Source organism: Sebastes fasciatus, chromosome 20 (assembly GCF_043250625.1).
Source record: "Sebastes fasciatus isolate fSebFas1 chromosome 20, fSebFas1.pri, whole genome shotgun sequence".
Taxonomy (NCBI): domain Eukaryota; kingdom Metazoa; phylum Chordata; class Actinopteri; order Perciformes; family Sebastidae; genus Sebastes; species Sebastes fasciatus.
This window is the reverse complement of record NC_133814.1, coordinates 17251913-17273272: the sequence shown is the minus strand read 5'-3', so window position 1 is coordinate 17273272 and position 21360 is coordinate 17251913. Positions and strand designations below refer to the sequence as shown.

Sequence of the window (21360 nt, the reverse complement as noted above, 5' to 3'; positions counted from 1 at the left end):
AGTCTTTCTTTAAGCATCAAACAAAAACCTAAAAAATCACAAAAATTCAGATGCTGCTGGTAGGCGTCAGCAGGGTTGTCTGCCAAAGGCACAAGTAACAGGGTGAAGCGATGTGTTAGATGTTAAATCAAAATTGTTCAGAGGCATGAGCATGCCGCTTGCCTTTGATAATTCTGCAAGACTTATTAGCCACGATGTTAATATTAACTCTCTGTTGAACAGGATCCTAATACACATCAGGCACTTGTTTCAAGAAGATATGTTGTACTCATTTACAGGGTTAAACTAGTATTATTTTACTCTTGGACTAGCTTAATACAAGGTAGACACTTTAACCAAAATTAAGACTTAATTTAAGCCTAAAAAGGTTGACACAGAGCTACAAGATACTATGTTTCTATGGTAACAATCAGTGACACTTGTTGACTTGAAACCAACTGACCAAAATAAAATGATAACATGGCTCATAATGTGTGTTTTGCTGTTGTCCTGATTTTCTTTGCATTTTGTAACAGGTTCGTACACCTTTTTTGAACATGTTCGTTGCTCCTGTCGACTGTAGCAGAGCTGCAACGATTAATTGATTAGTTGTCGTAGTTGAGTAGTTGGTAACTATTTTGATAATCGATTCATTGGTTTGAGTAATTTTTTACAAAAAGAAAAAATTAAAAATCAAAATCAATGTCAAAATTCTCTGATTCCACCTTCTTAAATGTGAATATTATCTGGTTTCTTAATTTATGACAGTAAACTGAATATCTCTGAGTTGTGGACAAAACAAGACATTTGAGGATGTCATCCTGGGCTTTGGGAAACACTGATCGACATTTTTCACCATTTTCTGACATTTTATAGATCAAACAACTAATCGATTAACTGACAATGAAATTCATTATTAGTTGCAGCCCTAAACTTTAGCATTAATACTATTAACTGACAATTTTTTTTCCAATTTTCTTTTTAAAAGTGTCCTTTTAACTGGTGACATTTTTGTTTGTTTTCTGTCGTAATGGGTAGAGCTGAGCAGCTAGGATTGGTTGCTTGCCCGGTCATAGTTTAAAGTCTCAAATCAAGTTTCCATCCAAATTTAGTGTACATTTCAACAGGATTTCTAGAAAAACTGCAAAATCAATGCGCATTTCCATAAGATGCTTCGTGTGTTTCCATTGCACTCTGTTGCATTTTGTTTTTATAAATACACAAACTTTTCCACCTCAGCAAACTATAAAAACTTTCTTGCGATATTTCGACTTTCATTTTTTTCATCATCACTTCAACAGTGTTTCCATTCAGGGCTCTTTATGCACAAATAGAAAATGCTCATAAAAACAGGTCACTCATTCACTATTCTCTGCATAATGAACACTTAATACTCTATAGTGGGCAATACATTTAGATTTCAAACACTTTACCCCCTCACTGACAGGTGTAGTACTGCGTAACAGTCATTTACTGTTGTAGGATTTTTTTGTGTTCATGGACACTACTTTTTTTTTGTTCCATTTTGGGAATTTTTGATTTGCTGCATCACTTTCACACTTCAATCAAATAAAAGTAAAAGTAAATATACAACAATACTCTAGGTAGAAAAGAGTCTTATTTAAAGAAATTAATCATTTAAAACATGTTGGCAGGTCCTTTGTGGAAGATATCTGACGCTTGTTTCCCACATCTAACAAGACTTGTGAGCCAATAGTATAACAACGTTGGTATCACACGGTATCTCTCGGTCGTCGGAAAAAAATGATAAATGGCTGAGATTGACGGTAACTGCCTGGCAACGACTTGTTGTGAAGTGAATGCAATGGAACGGGGGAGGAAGAATGCGACATCTAGTGGCTGAATGTTATCAATGTTACCAATAAGACCTTTAAAATCTATCAACCAAACAGCTTAGTGCAACTGAGGAACTTAAACATGACTATTTCTTAGATCTTAATGAAACCAGACACCAAATCAACATCTAATTCAACTCACTGAGTCCAGGTAAATATTTCAGCACTAAACCAACAGCTTGAATTGGTCATAACTGTATTTATGATCACGATATTAGCAATAAAGTGAAACGTTCTCCTCTCTGTGTGATTATAAACCTCTGTAGCTGAGACCACAGAGAGACGACCAGTTGCTCTCCCGCCTGATTTATTATGACGAGAGCCTCTCAGACGGACAGGAGAGTCATCCTCAGCTTCTACAGCCACAATCCATTTTTTCTAAAATTTCAAAGTGCTTGAGATTTCTAAGTGGGGCAGCCTTAAATGAAACACACAGGATGTGGAGGAGGAAAATGTGTGAAGCATCTCCTAAATAATACAGTGTACTGATAGTACAGTGCAATAAGGTTTGGTGACTGGAGAATTCTCCTCAAAGACAAAGAAACATTAACAAAAACATTTGGTATCCAACGTGTCAGTCTGGTTGAAGAGTATCCATTACTTAATATACACCCACACTTCTTAGAGCTTAGCCGCAACATGAAAAATTACCACTTAAGGGAAAAATAAACGTATAAAGCTGGTCTGTGGAGCAGGAGGTGGAAGGTTGCCTTCTAATTGCTGGAGGGGAGAGAAACCATGTTAGAGTAAACAAAGTCTGATCGATGGTGGGGATTATATCAGAAAGAGCCTTTGGCCTTTGGCCAAGACGAGCAAACACACTGGTCTCTGTCTCTGCTACAGATGGAAAAAATAGCCGAGGCAAAAAGCTGGTGAGTTAAAAGCATTATATTTCACAGAGGGGGGGTGGGGAGGGGGGAGCAGATAGAGCGGAGTACAATGCCAGATATGACATGTAGCCAACTATATCACGTCTCGGCTGTTTGTATCAGACAGAAATGCCAGTAGATAAGAGGGCAGTGTTGTGAGTTTGATGGAAGGCTGTTCCGGCTGGGGGCTTAGCTTTGGGTCAGGCTATACTCCCACGGCGCCGCAGCGCTGTGTGTGAAACCCCTCCATCACCACACGCACAAGTTCAACGCGCTGTTAGCTGGTCACGGCCGGGAAGAAATGTATTCTGTATACACTCCCCGGCTTCAATGTGGCAATTGCAATTCACATAAGCCACTTAAGGAAATCTGCAGAGGGAGAGAAGGAAAAGGTATAAAACTGAGAGGGGCTTACGAGTTATTGGAGCCTTTTAAACACGGAGGCTCCTCATCAGGCGGGGGTTTCCTTTTTTTTCCCCAAGTCTTGTAAATGAGTTCACTCCATTGCCTTTAAAACCCCTTGTAAAGGTATTAAATCTGAAAATAACATAATTCATTACGTCTGTCTGAAACATGTTTAACTTCAAGATGTAATACGAGCAAAAGTGCTTTGGTCTCGGTTGCAAGGGTTTAAAAAAAGGAAAAAATCAAGTAGGTATGTGCAAAATGTAAGCTATTCTGTCTGGGATGTCATTCAGCACAATGAATACTAATGACTTTTGAATCTATTTAGTGACTCACTTCAATTTGTGATTTATATTAATGGCCCGGGTATTGCTTTCTCCACATGCGACGGCGGCTGTGTTCTGCTAAATTTCACCATAATATTCATGTCGATAAGCAGGTGACGACTTGCAGAAAAGGACTGATTATATTTGCTAATCCCCAAAGAAATTAGGCGAGATTGATGAAAGCGTGCATATACTCCGCACAAAGCCTTGGGAGTCTCTAAAAGCTGTTACCATGGTGGTATCCCATTAGAATAACAAACATTTCCCCTGGATGTTTAACATCGCTTCCCAGTGAGCGCAGCCCTCCCTAAAAACCTCCCCCCTCTCTCCCTCTCTCAAGCACCTGCCTTCACATTTTCCACTTCTAAAATTCCACCAGCCGCTTGGAAAAAAAAAAAAGAAGGGTGAAATATGAAATGTAGTTACGAGAAAACTTGAGTGCCAAAAAAAGGACTTTTCTTCAAACCCGTAATAACTTTCCATGGGAATAGGGAGAAACTTAAAAAGAATAACACTTCCCCTTGATTTTCTACTCCTACCACTTTTTTAAGCAGGCAGTGAATTTCCTGGAGTGATAAGGGCTTAGCCAATGTAATCCTCAGAGGACCCTTCTCTGGCATGCCAGGAATCAAGAAACCTTTCCCTCTCGGAAAAAAAAAAAAAAAAAGACAGAGAGAGGGAAGGCAACAGTAGGTTTGGGAACAAGGAGGAGAGGCAACCAGCATCTCCCACACACGCTGGCGAATGCAAATTAGCATGTGAGGAAAGAGCAGCCGGACTCGCCTCAGCTGGGGATCAACAGAGGAATATTGATATGACAATGCGAGGGGCTTCCCTGACTCAGACAGCAGGGGCCACCGCGGATGCTCTAATTGGCCTCACGCAAGGCGGGTGAGGGAAGGAGGGGGGGCACCCATAAATGTTTCACACAGATTGATTCATTATCAGTTTGCTCGACAGGCTGGGTGGGCCTCGTAAAAAAGTGTACCATCTTGAACCGGTGGCGTGTAAGTCACTGTCGCCGCGGCAGGACGGAATATATCATCCCGACCTTTCACTTCAGATATTGAAATGAGAGCCGCTAACATGACTTTGCCACACCGCAGGGCTACTACTCTTGCATTTCAAAAACCCAGTAGTGGAGAGGGATAGTGCGACGATAGGTGACAGAGCGAGGGGAAAAACATCAATAATTTACGAATGTCTCTTCTGTCAGGATGTGCCAAGCTATGATGTGCTGTCTTTTTTTTATTGCACCAGACGTCAAAGCTGGCTGGCAAGTTTGAGGTATAAATATTCTCTTGATTAAGGAGCGACTTCATGTTCAAAATCAAAAAAGTCTGTGTTGTCATGCAAAATAGATCTAGGGGCTGTCACAGTTAACGCCATAATAACGCGTTGACATAAATTTGTTTTAACGCCACTAATGTCTTTAATGCATTAACACAACTTGCGATTTTTAGGTTGTAGCGGGCTCAGTTTTAAACCTAGAGTGAAGATACTGGCATCGTATGAAACTAGAAAACCGAAGGAATCCATTGGTACTAACCATATCATACTAGCTTATCGTGAAGGAGGCTAAAAAACGCTCCAAATTTTGGCGAGGAAAAACTGGCATGGCCATTTTCAAAGGGGTCCCTTGACCTCTGACCTCAAGATATGTGAATGAAAACGGGTTCTATGGGTACCCACGAGTCTCCCCTTTACAGACATGCCCACTTTATGATAATCACATGCAGTTTGGGGCAAGTCATAGTCAAGTCAGCACACTGACACACTGGCAGCTGTTGTTGCCTGTTGGGCTTGAGTTTACCATGTTATGATTTGAGCATATCTTTATGCTAAATGCAGTACCTGTGAGGGTTTCTGGACAATATTTATCATTGTTTTGTGTTGTTAATTGATTTCCAATAATAAATATATACATATATTTGCATAAAACAAGCATATTTGCCCACTCCTATGTTGATAAGAGTATTAAATACTTGACAAATCTCCCTTTAAGTTACATTTTGTAAAGATAAAAAATATGCGATTAATTACAATTAAATATTTTAATGGATTGACAGCCCTGCTAAAAAAAACAATAAATCCATTTACTGACTCTAGTAACTTCTGGTTTACATTAATGGCCAATTAATGGCTTCTGTATCATTATAAAAGCTTACACTCACTATCTACTGTAACACTTTGCTACACGACAAGTCGTAAAATTTTACAGCCAAGCGCTCTTCCGTCTCCTAATGTGGTTAAACTGACGTTTCTGCTCTGTGATAAATGTGCGCAAATTATTCAATAGACCACAAAAACTAATCTGTCCGTTAAAAAAGAACTGCAGGCTTCACAGACACGCAGAGAGCTGCTGAAGATCACTGGCAGCCATTTAAGAGCCGTGAGAAAGGCAGTTGAGCATCTCGGCTTCTCGCTGGGTGGTTGGTTACATGTGGTTGACACATTTGCATCTTCAAAGATGCACACAGACAAACTCAATATGTGTGAGAATGTCTGGGCGGCATGTGGAAAACCCCAGTCCTTCCTCTGAAGAGGTTTCCTCCCCCCTCTCTCAAAGACTGTAAACCACGTTTTTGAGGTCCTTTATCTGTCAAGCGTTTGCTTTCGATGGCGAGTTGTAAACAAGCTGCTTGGACTGGATGCACAGAAAGTTGCTGTGTGCACACCGTGCACCCAAAACCGAAAAAAGGCGCTGCAGGAAACTACAAATCAGGAGCCATTACACGGCAACAAATATGACAGGAACAGTGCTGCACATTATTTGAGCTCCAAGACTCATTCACTCAGTGTCTCTTCCAATGAGCGTGAACAATGCAAGCAGAGTGTGCATTGTGCTGCCGAGGCAAGGAGACTGTTCCTCTGAATTGCGGGTAAATTACAAAAGAGGCATGTGCAAATTAGACGTGATGGCTTCATAATACGTCTGAAGTGTCAGCTTCTCCAGAAACCTATCCCCAGGCTATGCTCGCGGATCGACGACGCTTTGAACTTCCAATTATTCCTGCCAAACCGCTGCAATCACCATGCTGTAAAACAATCACTCTAGCATTACGAAACGCACACAATCAGTGTCGACTCAGTTGTTGGCAACGACAAGGTTACCACCTTTAAATATGCTTTCACAGCGTGCTGTATTTAATCTATATCTGCGAGGAACACAGATATCCGATTTGGCACTACACATAACAAGTGTGTAAGTCCTTTTTTTTCTCCCCCCCCCTTTTTTGAATGCAACTTTTGAATGAGGTCCTGGAAGAAGATTAATTTCTCTGAAGTGTCTGTAGTGGTTTTAATCCTGAGAGACCATTTGTGACAGGAGGAGGAAGAGGACCGGAGGGAAACAGCTATATTTCAAGAGGAACCATCCAGAACTGTGTTCCCTCCTGATATTCATTTGGTGAGGGGAATATATTCAAGAAGTGCTATCACAGTTCCATACGATTACAGCACAGAGAGGAGTCATAAACAGAAACACAAATCCCACACAGGATCTGGCATGGTTGCAACTGCTGAGCAATTTTATATTACAACATGACCTCTTACTCATGCATAATTTTGCTTGCAAGGAAATAAATTACCTTTGCAATTTGGGACACCGACAAAATGTGCTACTGGGTGCCGTTTGTCTGCAATACTAAGCTAAAAGAGGGGCTAAGCCCAGGCGGGTTGGCCGGGTCAAACACCTCAGTTGAACCGGAAAAAGAGCGAGACTCTGAGAATGAAATGGAGCCCGAGAGAGAGAAAAAAAATGCTTCTTGTAAACACTGGCTAAGAATTATTTACTCACAAGGCTAAACATTAAAGCGTCTTCTCATCCTCAATTAAGTCTTGTTTATATTTCCCAACGACGGGCGAGTAATATACATAGGACGTCTAGTTGCATCAATATTGTCTCCACAACTGCGCCTGCTACATAATTAATACGCACGCCGACATGACATGGATATGATATGACAAGGGTATCAGAGGCGAAGAGTTAGAAAAAGAGCGAGCGAATGCATTTTTCATGAACTGCAGAGCTCCCAAGCCAAAGTTCTAGACATGATGTTTCAGTTTCAGAGACGGATAAAAAAGGGCGCGGAGGGCAAGGGAGGCAAATATGTGGCTGTACGAAAACAAACCTGGGAAATCTTATGCACTCATACTGATATGTCCACATCTCTCATGACGTGTCCAGAGGTCAACTTTGATCGGCCTCGCGTCTCCCTCTTGGCTATCTCTTCCTGTTCAATGTGATACAACATCCTCTCCTCTTTTTTTTTTTTTTACTTCCACTGATGTCTCAACATCTGATGGGCTGTGGCGTCACTGCAGCTGCTGATACTTAATAAAAGTGAAGGCTGGATTTCTTTAAGGGTAGCGTTTTTCCATTTCTTTCACCATTTCTCCTCAGATTGGTGAAGCTATAAATAGCCTCGATTTCTAGTTCTGTGGAAGAAAAAAAACAGGTGTAGAGAAGAATTCATTTTGCAGTGTATTTGGACAGGGCTGCTCTGCTCTGCCGCCGGGAGAGGGGGCCTTACAGGGGCCATTCCTCCTCATTCGGAGCCATTACCACCCCACTGTCACTGTCAGTCTGTCCCCTCACCCATCACAGAGCCCAGAGCAGCCCCGCAGCCCGTCTCGAACCTCGCAACTAAATCACATTCTACGCACAAACGGCCGGGGCCGTGCAGCGTCTACTGTATCTAATCTAATCTGTCCATCTCCTGTGTCCCTACACATGCACATCAACACACACACACACACACACACACCGAGAAAGTCTCTGGAAAGGCAGCTCAGCACCTCAATCATGAACATTTCCGCCGTGTGTGGCGAAACAAGAGTCGGTAATGCAAATCAGAAATCAGGATTTGCCTCCATAATTGGGGCTTTATCAGCTCATTAAGAAACAGGGAGGCATCGCTGAAATGAGCATGCGATATTCCCATTAAAACCGCTAAAGGAGGGAGCACTTAGAACATATCAACGCGAGTCCTTGGGAGGGAGAGGGAAGCAGCTGTGATTGATAAGGTTACTATCTTGTCAGCTAAAAAAAACACCTGGGGGAAGCGGCAATTTAGCGGGAAGAACAGAGCGAATGCTCTCAGGTGGCCCTGATGGCCACTTGTCTGGCCCTCAGCGTCATAATGCCCGATACAAAATGGCACATCTTATTAAAAATGTGACAGATTTATTATTAGTTGTTTAACCTCTTTATAATCAAATCATGTTAGGGGTTCAAGGAGACTCTCTCCCACTGAATTACAATCATTTTAGCTTGATTTAGATGCTCGCTGTGTGGCGGGATCCGGTTACCCCATGCAGGCACATTTCCTGTTTACATGCAGCAACATTTAGAGTCAAGTGGACAAAACAAATAATATGAAATCAGGCCACTTTTCTTCAAGTCTTGTATATAAAAAAAAAAAACACAATAGAAAACTGCTTTTAACAGCTATTATATTGTGTCAAAGGGAAATTATAGGGCACAAAGTTGGTCCTCCTCTGGTCCACTAAAATAGTCAAGCCTTTGTGGTACAACATGTACCACTCATGCATCTGACTGGCAGGATACAAATTGACTACTATTAAAGCGAGTGGGCAAAGCCACATTAACCCTGCAGTCTGTGCGTGACAGGCAGGCAGGGTGACATGCTGGCATATTGTGTTTCATGTACAGTAATCGCCGCGGCTCAAAGTGCTCAGAGGTGAGACGGTAGCATACGATGTGACGATGAGCGAAGCGTGTCATTGGGCCTACAGGGAGAGGACTGTCATTAGCTACAGGACGTTGATGATTGAGTAACACTTTCTTACTGCTGCGGAGGAAAAACAACCCCAACGCCTTCAGCAAAATCAATACAGTTTGAGCCGTCGGAATGCAAATAGCGACTATTCTGGCTGCGTGACACGGGATGATGCGCCATTACTTATTCTCGCTCCATTCAATGTCATCATTAGCCTTTACAGTGTCAAATCCGCTCAATAAAGGGCATTATTTCCAAAAGGATAAGCGCTGCATTAATCCTTTTATGCTGCTTTCAGCAGGATGGAGTCTCCCATAGCTAATATTAATGTGCCAGGTGTCAAGAGTGAGATGGCTAATCCTGATAACTCAGGATGTACAGTCAACTTTGCAGATGGCTATCTGCCCTGGACTAGCACTCCTAATAGGCGCAGGAACAGGATGTGCTTTTAAAGCCTGCACTTCCCGAACGTCGTCTTCAAAGAAAACGATAATTTTCAACGGGGCTTTCTGAACTGAGAAGATAAGCCAGAGAACGGGGGAGGACAAAATAAAAATGATGCTCGCCTCAGAGAGGAAAAATAGCTTCCTGATATAGTCCTAGCTCTCTCTTTAAAGCTGACACCTAGAACATACAGTTTATCAATTATACATGAAGCCAGAATCCATCTTCTGTTGGCAGCTTGTTTGGATCCGGCCCGAGCCCTCTCAGTGGTGAAATGTGTCTGGGAGCCCCCCATCCCTCCTGTCGCCTTTTTTTCCACTCGCAGCCTGTCCTTAAATCAATCCCTTTTTAGGCCTGAATTTATTTTTCCTGTAACAAATCTGTCTTGGCAAATGATGTCACATGAGCGGGGAGAATGACAGCCTGATGTCTATGCGGGGAACATCAACCTTGCTCCAGCAGCCTCCTCCCAAGGTGAGTAATCATGCCGAGGAGCGGTGCAGTGTGTGGATGCCAGCCAGAGTCCAAACAAACCCGGAGTCTGTTGCTCAAGATAAACAAACCAATTAGGGGAAAGGCATGTTATTCCTCAGTTGGTGGGATATTTGCTAGATGGAAAATAATCAATGCATTCTTATTTCCACGGGGCGAAGCCGAAAAAAGTCCTGAGCAGAATAAAATCTAGGCGGAGAGGGAGAGTGAAATTATTCATTAGAAAAAATAAATAATGGGACTAAACTAGCTACTAGTCATGTAATTAATCCATGCAGGCTCAGCGGAGAGAGGAGAGCACAGAGGGGAAGATTCATCATAGCTTTGCGCCCCTCGCTCCCAGGGATACATGCCCTTCTTGTGTGGATGAGTCAGCTTACATCTTCTGACAATTGTGAGCCAAGGGCTTTGTCAAAAGGAACCACAGTTATTGTTTTGATTGGTTCCCCCTTGTTATGTTGGGAGCGCAAAATGCTTTCAAATGTGATTGCGCCACAGCATCTGAAAATAAGGCACGCACATATAGGACATCAAAAAGGGAAGATGTCTGCTTTTTATTTACCCGAGGACAATCATTTGGCACTTTGGCGCTCTCCCTGGCCTCTCCTCTGCGCTGGAACAGACAGCCCTATCAGTAATTGCAGGGAGCGGCCCCGTTGGCCAGCTGAAGCATTAGACGACTGGGCTCACGGTACATGACATTCAAGCTGGCCAATAAGGACGGACATGCTAATCAAAGTGGCGCTGGCCTCTCCATCACAGTGCGACTGGAGGACTCTGCCCGGTCGGGGTGGATGTGCAGCTGCTCTGGCTGCGTTTCCACTCTGCCCCCTCAGGGCCTGGGCACCAGGCTAACCACTGGCACGAGAGTTTAGATGCCGGGGAGAAAAAAAAAAAAAAATGGCGGAGGCGAACAACGCCACACATGAAAAATAAATCACAGCCAGCTTGTTAGCATGGGAAGGAGAGAGAGAGGGAAAGAGGAAGAGAGGGAGACAGAGAGAGGAAGGGGAGGGGAAAAAGAGAGAACTGGGTTAAGAGATTTAATGTGCTGCTGAAAATCTGACACTTGCCAGAGGTCCAAATGTTCCACCAGAGCAATGGCAGCCCTGCCGGCTAAGTCTCTATAAAGCCTCCAAAGCTGCTTACAATATACACTTGAGAAACAATAGATAAGGTCAGAGTACTAGCCTATGTCTGAGTGGGACCATGTATGAAAAATAAACACTTTCACACTGCATGTGCTAACCCCAGACATGCTTACTGAAAAAACAAAAAGCAGTTTGATGCTGCAGTGAAACCATTTGTTGATTAATCAGCATTTATCAAGCAAATATCCTGCACATTTAAAAACATTTTTTTAAAAATGTAATAATTGTAAACTGAATATCTTTGGACTGCTGGTCAGACAAAACACGTATTTTGATCACCTTGGGCTCTGGGAACTACTGACGCGTATTTTTCATTATAAACCTAACAATTAATAAAAATATATATATATATATTAGTTGCAGCATTTGTTTATTGATCCATTTTCAGATACATATGTGCTCTCTAAAGTTATAATCAGATAGATACTACTCTCATTTCTGCCAATGGAATATAAAGCTAAGGCCAGGAGATGGTTAGCTTAGCTTAGCATAAAGACTGGGAGCAGGGGGAAACAGCTAGCCTGCCTCTGTCAAAAGGGGAAGAAAATGCCTACCAGCACGTCTAAAGCTCCGTAATTGTCACATTATATGTTGTTTGTTTAATTAGTATGAAAACCGATGTGTTAAGTCATCATCATCATTGTGCGGTTGCCAGGCAACTAGCGGATGAAGTCACTGCTCCCAGCCAGGCGGCAACTTCCGGGGTCTGAGAAGTGAAGCCAATGCTGAAGTGCCTTAAACTTGCATTCTTTCTAATAGCCAGCAGGGGGTGACTCCTCTGGTTGCAAAAAGAAGTCTGATTGTATAGAAGTCTATGAGATAATTAGCCTACTTCTCACTTGATTTATTACCTCAGTAAACATTGTAAACATGAGTTTATGGTCTCAATCGCTAGTTTCAAGTCTTCTTCAATACAGCATGATGTTCATTTAGTAAATTATGGGCCCATTTAGAGTCTAATACACCATAAAGCAGGGTATGCTTTGGGGCGTGGCTACCTTGTGATTGACAGGTCGCTACCACGGCGTTGTCCGGTCTGGGTGTTTTCCGTGTTTTCATCTTACAACTTTAACCCTTTCACAGTTTGTTTTCAGTTTATGAAAGTTGATATTAACATTTTGGCTGCCTAAAAATGTCTTATTCAGCGTTTGGTTGTACTTAGCTCCACCCTCTCGTGTCAGTGGTTGCAAATAATCAAGATGGCGACGGCCAAAAATGCCAAACTCTTTTGAGGCCGCAGTTTTGAGGCTTCAAAACCATAGTCCACAAACCAATGGGTGATGTCGTCGTGAATACGTCCACTTCTTATTTACAGTCTATGCTCCCGGCCAAGATAAAGTCCTGCATATAACACCCCATAAAACCACAACTTGTCGTTTTTACGGTTTTGACTCAGCGAACAGATGAGAAACTGGTGTATCAGTATACATAAAATGGCTATTGCAAAAAAATTGCTGGCTGTTAATAGTATGAAAATTGAGGTGTGCTATAATGAAAATCCTCAGGATTATAACTTAAATGAATGAATTATCAAATCATTACAAAATATTATATTATCCTCAGAAGTCATTAGTCTCTTTTAAAAAGGGTGAGAGAGAGAAAAAATTACTGGCAGTTTACAATGGACCAAGGCCAAACTGGCAGAAGGAAGATATGCACAGGCTTATTACAGACCATAAACAAATTACAGCGACATAAAAGGGAAAAATGAAACCTTGCAGAAGGAAACAATTCTCAAAGAACAGTGTCCAGCATCTGCTGCGCAGAGATGCACATCTGTGGCGATTCTTTGTAGGCTGCTTTCGGAAAAAACTGTCAAGTTGACCCGCGTGCTGCGGATGGTTTGTGGCGAGGAGAATATTCCGGGCGATATTTATTCAGTCGAGGCTTTATGCTCCAGCGTGATAATATAACAGCGTCTGACACTTAACTCTACTCACTATCTTTGCCCAGGAGACACACTATCCTAAAGCGTCTGCGGTTTCATCATGTGAATCTTAATCAGATACTTAGCCAGTAGAGCAGGTTTTTACTCTCCCTGGTGAGAGTATCAACACATGGCCATCAGGCACAATTCACGGCCGCAAAGTGGCTATTTATTTTCTGCTCAGCATTACTTGACAAATAATTACTCAGTCTATTCAATTAAGCCATGGAACTCGCACAAATGGCCACAACATCCCAGTATAGGACTGAAACATTATTCTACAACTTGGTCTCATGAATAAAAAAGGCCCACTCACACACACACACACACACACACACACACACACACACACACACACACACACACACACACACACACACACACACACACACACACACACACACACACACACACACACACACACACACACACACACACACACACACACACCGAGTGCTTTGATGCAGAGGGAGCAAAAGGGACAAGGTGAAGGAAAGTAGAAATATCATTAAGTCTGAACTATTTCATCCCTTTTACAGCGAGGCAGAGAGGAAAACAGACTTGCTGCCTGTGGAGCAGATGCACACAGTAATCCAGGGTGAAAGGACATGGTGTTTTCCCTGCTGAAGAAGAAAAACTGTTTTTACAAGGTAACGTGGGTGTACAAGGAGAGAGTCATTGCATGCTGGTAGAGTAATATGGACTACAGCCTGGAAGCTTGCCAGCGTCCAAAAATGTGCCCCCCACCCCCACACACCCCACTCCTCACCAAGAGGCAATTACTCAAGATACAGTGGATTAAAGCATTTTTTTTTTTTCTCCTGTTGTTGTTCAAATTAGGATGCTAGAAATAAAGACTCCCAAAATAACACCAGCACAGCCCTGCCAACTTTTAAGTATTTCCACGCACATTTCTAACAAATAAATAAATAAAATATATAAAAATAAATCACACAGATACACAAATCTAAACCAAAATAGATGCCATTCACTGTGATGAGAACTCCATCATAACAAAATGAGATGAACCCTGACATCCTGTAAACCTTCTCCACAACTATTTCAAACAGATGAGCTTTGCTACAGCTTACTGTGTTTATATTGTCGTTAAATAAATAAATGGAACAATCAACTGTGGGGGTTTGGTGGGGCTGCATTTATCTAATCTCTATTACTAGTTTCTTTGTAGATTAAGATTTTACATAAAGCATATGATCGTCTTATAAAATATGATGCATTGTTACAAGGTACCAACAGTTTATAATGTAGTTTAAAAGTGCTAAATGCGAGCTTCGGAGCATTTCTATTGCCTCCACACAACTCTCATGGCGACAGCTGACTAACAGTGAAAACAACGGCAACACTGCTGAGAGAGCTAATAGTGTTAACCTGGGGGGGAACCGGAGGGTGGTGCTACGCTTCTGCAACGGCGCCGTCGTCCAACCGACAGCGTTATCAGCTGTAACCGCCATATGAGAGCAGTGCAGAGCGGCGGGCCGTGAGCTAGCCAGTGGGGCAGAAGCTCACACAGAGGGAGAGCAACTTCATTCTCTACTCCACTATATCTTTGAATAGCAAATAATTGTTATCGTTTAGAGCATCTTTAAAGTTAGCTACATCTCAATGAGCTCCATTAAGACATTTTTAAGTAATAATAATCAAATAATATAATGCCTTTATATTAATATAACAATCTGCATAACAAGTACTTTTACATTTAATGCTTAAACTTAAAGCTATTGTGTGCCAAGCATGTAGGAGAACTACGGTGGCCAACGCAAAAACGCGAATGGCCCTATTTAGAGTAGGGCTGCATCTAATGATTATTTTCATTGTCGATTAATCTGTCGATTACTTTTTCTCGATTAATCGTTTTGTTGTTTGGTCTGTAAAATGTCAGAAAATGGTGAAAAATGTCGCTCAGTGTTTCCCAAAGCCCAAGATGACGTCCTCAAATGTCTTGTTTTTGTCCACAACTCAAAGATATTCAGTTTATTGTCATAGAGGAGTAAAGAAACCAGAAAATATTCACATTTAAGAAGCTGGAATCAGAGAATTTTGACTTTTTTTTCCTAAAACTGTAATAGATTTTCAAAATAGTTGGCGATTAATTTAATAGTTGAAAAGTAATTGATTATTCTATTAATCATTGCAGCTCTAATCTACAGCCAGTGTTTGGTTTGTCCATTCTGGGCTACTGTAGAAACGTGGCGGCCAGCTCCGTGAAGAGGACCTGCTCCCTATGTAGATATAAACGACTTATTCTAAGGTAACGAAAACAACGATTCTTATTTTCAGGTGATTATACACTAAAGAAAACATACTTATTAATATTATATTCAATTTCTGCCAATATATCCTCCTAAATGCTACACATTTTTCCATTAAGTAAAAATTCAACTTTTACTTCTAATGGCGTATATTTATAGCACAGTATTGCTACTTTGAAGAAAAACATCTGAAATCTTCTTCCCCCCCTCTGACATGAAGAAGTGAAACCAAATCAGGAGTACGGATAATTGTAAACAACCTAAATAAATCTCACAGACAAGTGAAAGCCACAGGATGTCTCCGCAGCCAGCATCGTTTGGCCTCTCCACCCTAATTTACCGCGCTCCGCCCACTCAGGCCTGCAGCGCCGTGGAGCTGATCCTCCAGCAGGGCCGGGCCAGCCCATACGTCCCACTGGCACGGGACGCCCCGCCAAGAGCCAATCACCGAGCCCGCACTCCTGACAGCTCATTACCACTCAATTAGGCAGGTGCACCTCCACGCACAGCCTTCTGACAAATACAGCCCTCCCAGATGCATGTTTAACATTCGAGAGAATTATATAGTGACAGCAAACACTAAACGCCTCACCCTTATCACTTGATTGCCTCAAGATTTAAATCCTATAATTGGCCCAGGCCAGCGGGAGAAGAAAAAAAAAAAAAAAAGCCAATAAATATGATGCAGTCGGCTTGTAATTGAACAATTATGAATTCATATTCATAAGATGCTCGCTGGCAATTACAAAATGCCATCTGATTAGACACAATTTGAAATGACATTGTTCCATGCTAAAGACACTGTGGTGTCAGCCTAATAAAGAGAATACACATCATAGCGGTCGCTCGCCCACCAACATGACCTCCAGAGATGGGAGACATGCTGACACAGTGGCTTGGCCGGTTGACGGACGGGACTTGGCACCCATCGCTCTTTGTCCCCTAAAACCTACGGCTCCGCTCTCGCTCGCACACAGGAAAAAATAACACCACCAAGGGTTGACTTTCAAATTTTTTTAACACCAGTGGGCACAGATTGTGCACATAACAAAACACAAGCAAGGCGAAAAAATGTTGATCCCTTGAGAACAGATTCTAATCAAGATGAAATGATTTACAAATCTATTTAATAAGGCTTGCCAGAAGTCAAACTTGGCATGTAAATGCGGTGGGGATTAAATTTCATCGGCAACCAAGACTGTAACTGATCGCCTGCAGACAAAGGGGGAGCCTGCCAGTTTTTTTTCTCCCCCCCCCCTCCACTTCTCTTCCCTCCCTCCCTCCCTTCTTTCTCTCCACTGCCTGCATTTTGCCTCGTGATCCCTCCCTGGCTATGTGGAAGGACAGGGGCAGTGCAGAGTGGTGCAGTACAGAGTGGAGAGGAAAGAGAGAAAAGACAGAAAAAGGAGAGGGAGGAGGTGGAGACAGAGGAAGGGAGGAATATTGGAGATAAAGAGCGGTGGTGAGAGGGAGAGTAGAAAAAGGATAGAGGAAGAGAGGAAGCTCAAGGTCAGCGTGAGGACAGTGTGGTCCCTCCGAGTTGGACAGAGACACAGCCGCAGTCACCTCTGTGCTAATCAGCCCTTCGGCTGGCTGATGAGATGTCAGTTAGTTGTGTGTGTGTGGAAAGAAAAAACCTCTCCCTTCGCTTTTTTGGCTGCAAATTGCAGGGGCTGGTGGGGCGGAGTAACAATGTGTGTGTATATGTGTGCCACTCTGGAGTGTAAGCAGGCTGACGTGCTGCTTGTGGTGCCAGTATTGCGTTTTTTTTTTTTTTTCTCCTGCTTTTTGCCCTCCCCTTCGCCTCTTTTTTTTTTCTTGCATATTATGCTACGGTGACTGAAGCTGAACTCAGCTTTCCCCTGCAGTGAGGGCAAGAATACAACTGCCAATTAATGCTATATGCAGTGTGCCAGTGTTAACAGTGTGAGGCATTCTCCCTCTAAGTTGCTGCGCTGTTTGAAAAAAAAAAACCCCAAAAAGGTGGGTTAGCTGTTTTCTCCTCGGGCGTGGCTAACCTCTTGCAAGCTTGCGCCATTAGCTGAGGGCGTAAACGAATGGCGTCCACAGCTGTGATCAGGTTTGTGACCTAACAGCGCTGCAGCTTGTGTCTCGTTGGGTGAGTTTTGTGTATGAGGCCAGTTGGCAGAGGCGAGTGTCTCCTCCGTCTATCCTTGGGTTATTTCAGACCATCTGTGCCCAGTCATTAACAGGCCTTTTCACAGTCAATTGTCTTGTACTTCTCCCCTCTTCTTCATTCCTTCCCCCTGCACGACCATGAGGTGGACCAAGTGCTTCTTTTTTCTCCTGAATGTAAATGGCATAAGTTAGAGTAGAGGCCATTTTATTAACTAGGGCTAAGGAGAGCTGTGGAGCCATAGGTTAATTCAAAGTGGCATCGTGGAGGATGCATCAAGCAGTGGAGATCAAATTACAGGGCAAAGCGCTCAGTGGTAAGAAAAACAAGCCAGTGGTATGCTGCAGAATGTGTGCGTGCACGCTGTGTGTGTTTAGCAGCAAGTGTATGTGTGTGTGAGAGACTGGAGAACGAGAGGATGGAGGGAGGGGGGGGGCAAAGGAGACAGCAAAAGGAGAGGAGGAAGAGGAGGGGGGTGTCCATAGAGGGCCAAGGGGGATGGGGATGGAAGGAAAGAGGGAGTGAAGGGAAGGAGGAGGGGAGAAGAGGCTAACTGGGCCAGCACGCACACATCACCCCCACCAATTAGAGTCACTCATCTCCCCTTCACACAATACATCACCCTCCATTTCTGATGTTTACAATCGTCGGGGAAAGAAATAACTGTAAACATCACTGCAGCAGCGATGGCATTCAACACAAAAAAAAGAGAGAGATATCCTCTGCCTGAAATGCGTTTAGCCATTCCTTCTTCCCCCTCACGCCTTTGTTATTGGTCTTTGTGCAATGATTTGCCTAAGGACCCAGATTTCCTAGCAACAGCCTGCCACCAAACATTTGGCAGGAGTTCAACATTCTCTCTCTTTGTGAGAAATGGCAGTGCTGCCTCCCTGCTCTGCGTCTGCCACCAGCCCTGCTGCTGCCGCCGCCGCCGCCGCCGCCGCCGCCGCCGCCGCTGCTGCTGGATGAGCCAGACTGGCTGCGAGAGCCCCTCTAATAATTCTGTTTTCATCCAATCACACCACATAGTAGCAGGCACCTTGAGAGCCTCTGCCCGGAATCATCAATCACCTCTTTAACACACATGCTCCGACAAACTGCGGACGCACGAGCGAGCAAATAACATGCTAACGTACACACGTGCGCGCCATTCGGTAATTACATTTACAGATTAGAGTTTACAAGACTGCGTATACCGCCCAGCAGTCGTTTAATGAAAATCAACAAAGCACATTAATACACAGCAGAGGTTGGTACAGAGAGAGAGAGAGAGAGAGAGAGAGAGAGAGAGAGAGAGAGAGAGAGAGAGAGAATGTACAATCTGGCTGTAAATTGGGTATAAATACATCTGAGTGCTCTCGACAAGGTTAATGGAGAGAGGAGGCCTTAGTGAACACCGGTCTAGACACGCCACACAGTATTAAGTGGGAATAGCTGTGGCAGTGTATCTGGCTAAGTACTTTGGAAGTGCGAATGGGACCCTAATAAAGCGAATGATCCCCCCTGTTTTGACAAAGAGGCCCGGGAGGGACGCTGAAAACGACGTTTGAGATTCCAAGCACTGACAAACACCCATTTGTGGCCCTTCTATCCCCCCTCAAATCCCACGGAAGCTTTTCCCTGCGCGCAAGACTGTCGGATGTGGGCAAAGCCCAACTGCCAATTTGCAGAGGATGTGCCGTGTTTGCTAATGCGAAGCAGAGGCTAAAAATGAGACCACACAAACTCTGGAGGATGGACTGACTGATCTGCTTTCTGGCACAAACACTGACGGCTTCTTTTTTTTTGGTAAAGGGGGGGGGGGGTGTTTGTTTCTGCGACTGGGCGGCTAATTATGAAACCTCCATCATTATTGGACTACAGTACACTCATGTTTAGAGGGCTTGTGTTCAACAGGGAGACCATTGTGAATTTCACTTGGGACGATATGCCAAGGAGTATGTTGATGGCTAAGGCTGTAATGCTGATTTATGCCGATAATGAACTGCTTAAAGACGTGGAATGCGGTGCAATTTCAGGGCTATCATCTTGACTTGAGATCAGAGAAAATGTTGATCTGCCAGAATTAAACATAATCCCAAACAGTGAAACGTGAGCATGGCGGGCCATCCTACACCAGAAGCTGTAAGTGAAGACCTCAGCGGTGCAGCTTGAGTGTGTGTGAATGTCTAAAGCGCACATCTGTCCTCCTCAATCTGTGTGTGTTTTGTCTGTAGGGGGAAGATTGTGTAGGAGGGCGTAAAGCCGAATGAACTTGAATAATCAATTTTCACACTTTCACAGCACCTGTTGGCTTGTCTTCACGTAAAAAAAAAAAAAAAAGAGAAATGAATGAATGCATTACATGTAGAACAATTTCACACTGTGCTGCAGCTTCGCGCACAAAAGACGAGGGGAAAAGAGGGAGAATGGAGCTGTATTGTCTCAATAGGTAACATAGCTCATTTCACTCGACAAAGGATGAATGGATATATTGACAATGCGAAAGGCGCGACGAGGCATTTCCTGAATAAAGCCTCTTAACATTTTGTCCTCCTCTGGCAATAGAGTTGGGGAACAGTCATTTTGAATGTAGAGGGTCTCACTTACCGCAATATAATAGACCTTGGCTTTCTCCACCAGCTCCCAGTTGCTGTCCAGGTCCAGGTGTTTTTCCTTTTTGTAGCAGTTTGCCGCTGCCAGGTTAGCAACGAGGGACCTGCCGAGACAGACCCCATAAATCTTCCACCTCGCTTATCATCCATCTTAATTTTGTCTCAAAAACATCCCTAAAAACACTGTGGCCCCAGACTTTCCTTTGTTCTTTCACCATATAAAAGCACGATAATGGTTTCTCAGAATGTCTGAACTTGGCATCTGGATGTCTTTCATGTCATCATATCACAAAATGGAAAGTGGTCCATTGTTAGCAAAGGTGGGAAAACAACAGAAATGCATTAGTAAATGAACACTTGAGCTGAGTAGTGAGCGGTGGGAGCTGGAAGGGAGGCAGGTGGCATTATCTTAACATGGATCATTAGCTAGTCCTCGTGTGCTGTCACTTTATGAGCGGCCATCAAAATGAGTGCAACCATCATCGCTACTTAGGGGGAAAACTGTTAGGCGAACATATGACAGGTGGGTGCTGCTACACAGGAAGAGGTCCGTTCTCGCAGGGCGAGAAAAAAGCTGCTCACCGTGGTTAGCGTCAGAGAAAAAGAGTAACAGCGTACTAAGTTGATCAGAGCGCGATGACGACGGCTACGATGTGACAGCGGGATTAGGACTGCACTCGACCTGAGCTGCGGTAATGGACTCAAAGGTTAGAGCGAGCATGACAGGCAAAATGAGTGTCATTACTGAGGAAGTCCAACAGACATGAGCGAAGCACAGCGCTGTCAAATAACCAGCTCGATCTAATGATATCACATCTTTAAACTGTGAAACTGAAACACTACTATTAGCTACTGGGAAACAAATAACTGATCAGTCCCTCCAGGAATTTGCTATTTTGCAAATACTGCAATATTTGTGAGATCTTTTCATTCAGAAAACTGGTCAGACTGGAAGAATGTTTGCTAGTTTTACCAATTGCCAGTTTTTCTATATAAAAATAAAGCAATTCAGAACCAATTTTATCTTTTAAAATCAAGCATCAATCTCCATAAATGAGACTTCCTTGTAAATATGGTGACAAGGGCTTTGTTTCCCCACAACTTGTCTTCTAAGGCTGTGTACCCTCCAACCAAGATTTTCCAAAACTGAACTATTTCTAATCTAA

At 43.3% G+C, this 21360-nt stretch overlaps 1 protein-coding gene across 2 annotated transcripts in view; it reads right to left on the bottom strand.

Annotated features, from left to right (window-relative positions):
* Nucleotides 1–21360, bottom strand: part of adkb (adenosine kinase b) — a 123226-nt gene that overhangs the window by 46912 nt on the left and 54954 nt on the right. For both annotated transcript variants that reach the window (XM_074619462.1, XM_074619463.1), the window contains one exon: nt 20190–20298. In XM_074619462.1, coding sequence (XP_074475563.1) covers nt 20190–20298 — 109 coding nt within the window. The remainder of the gene's footprint in view (nt 1–20189; nt 20299–21360) is intronic.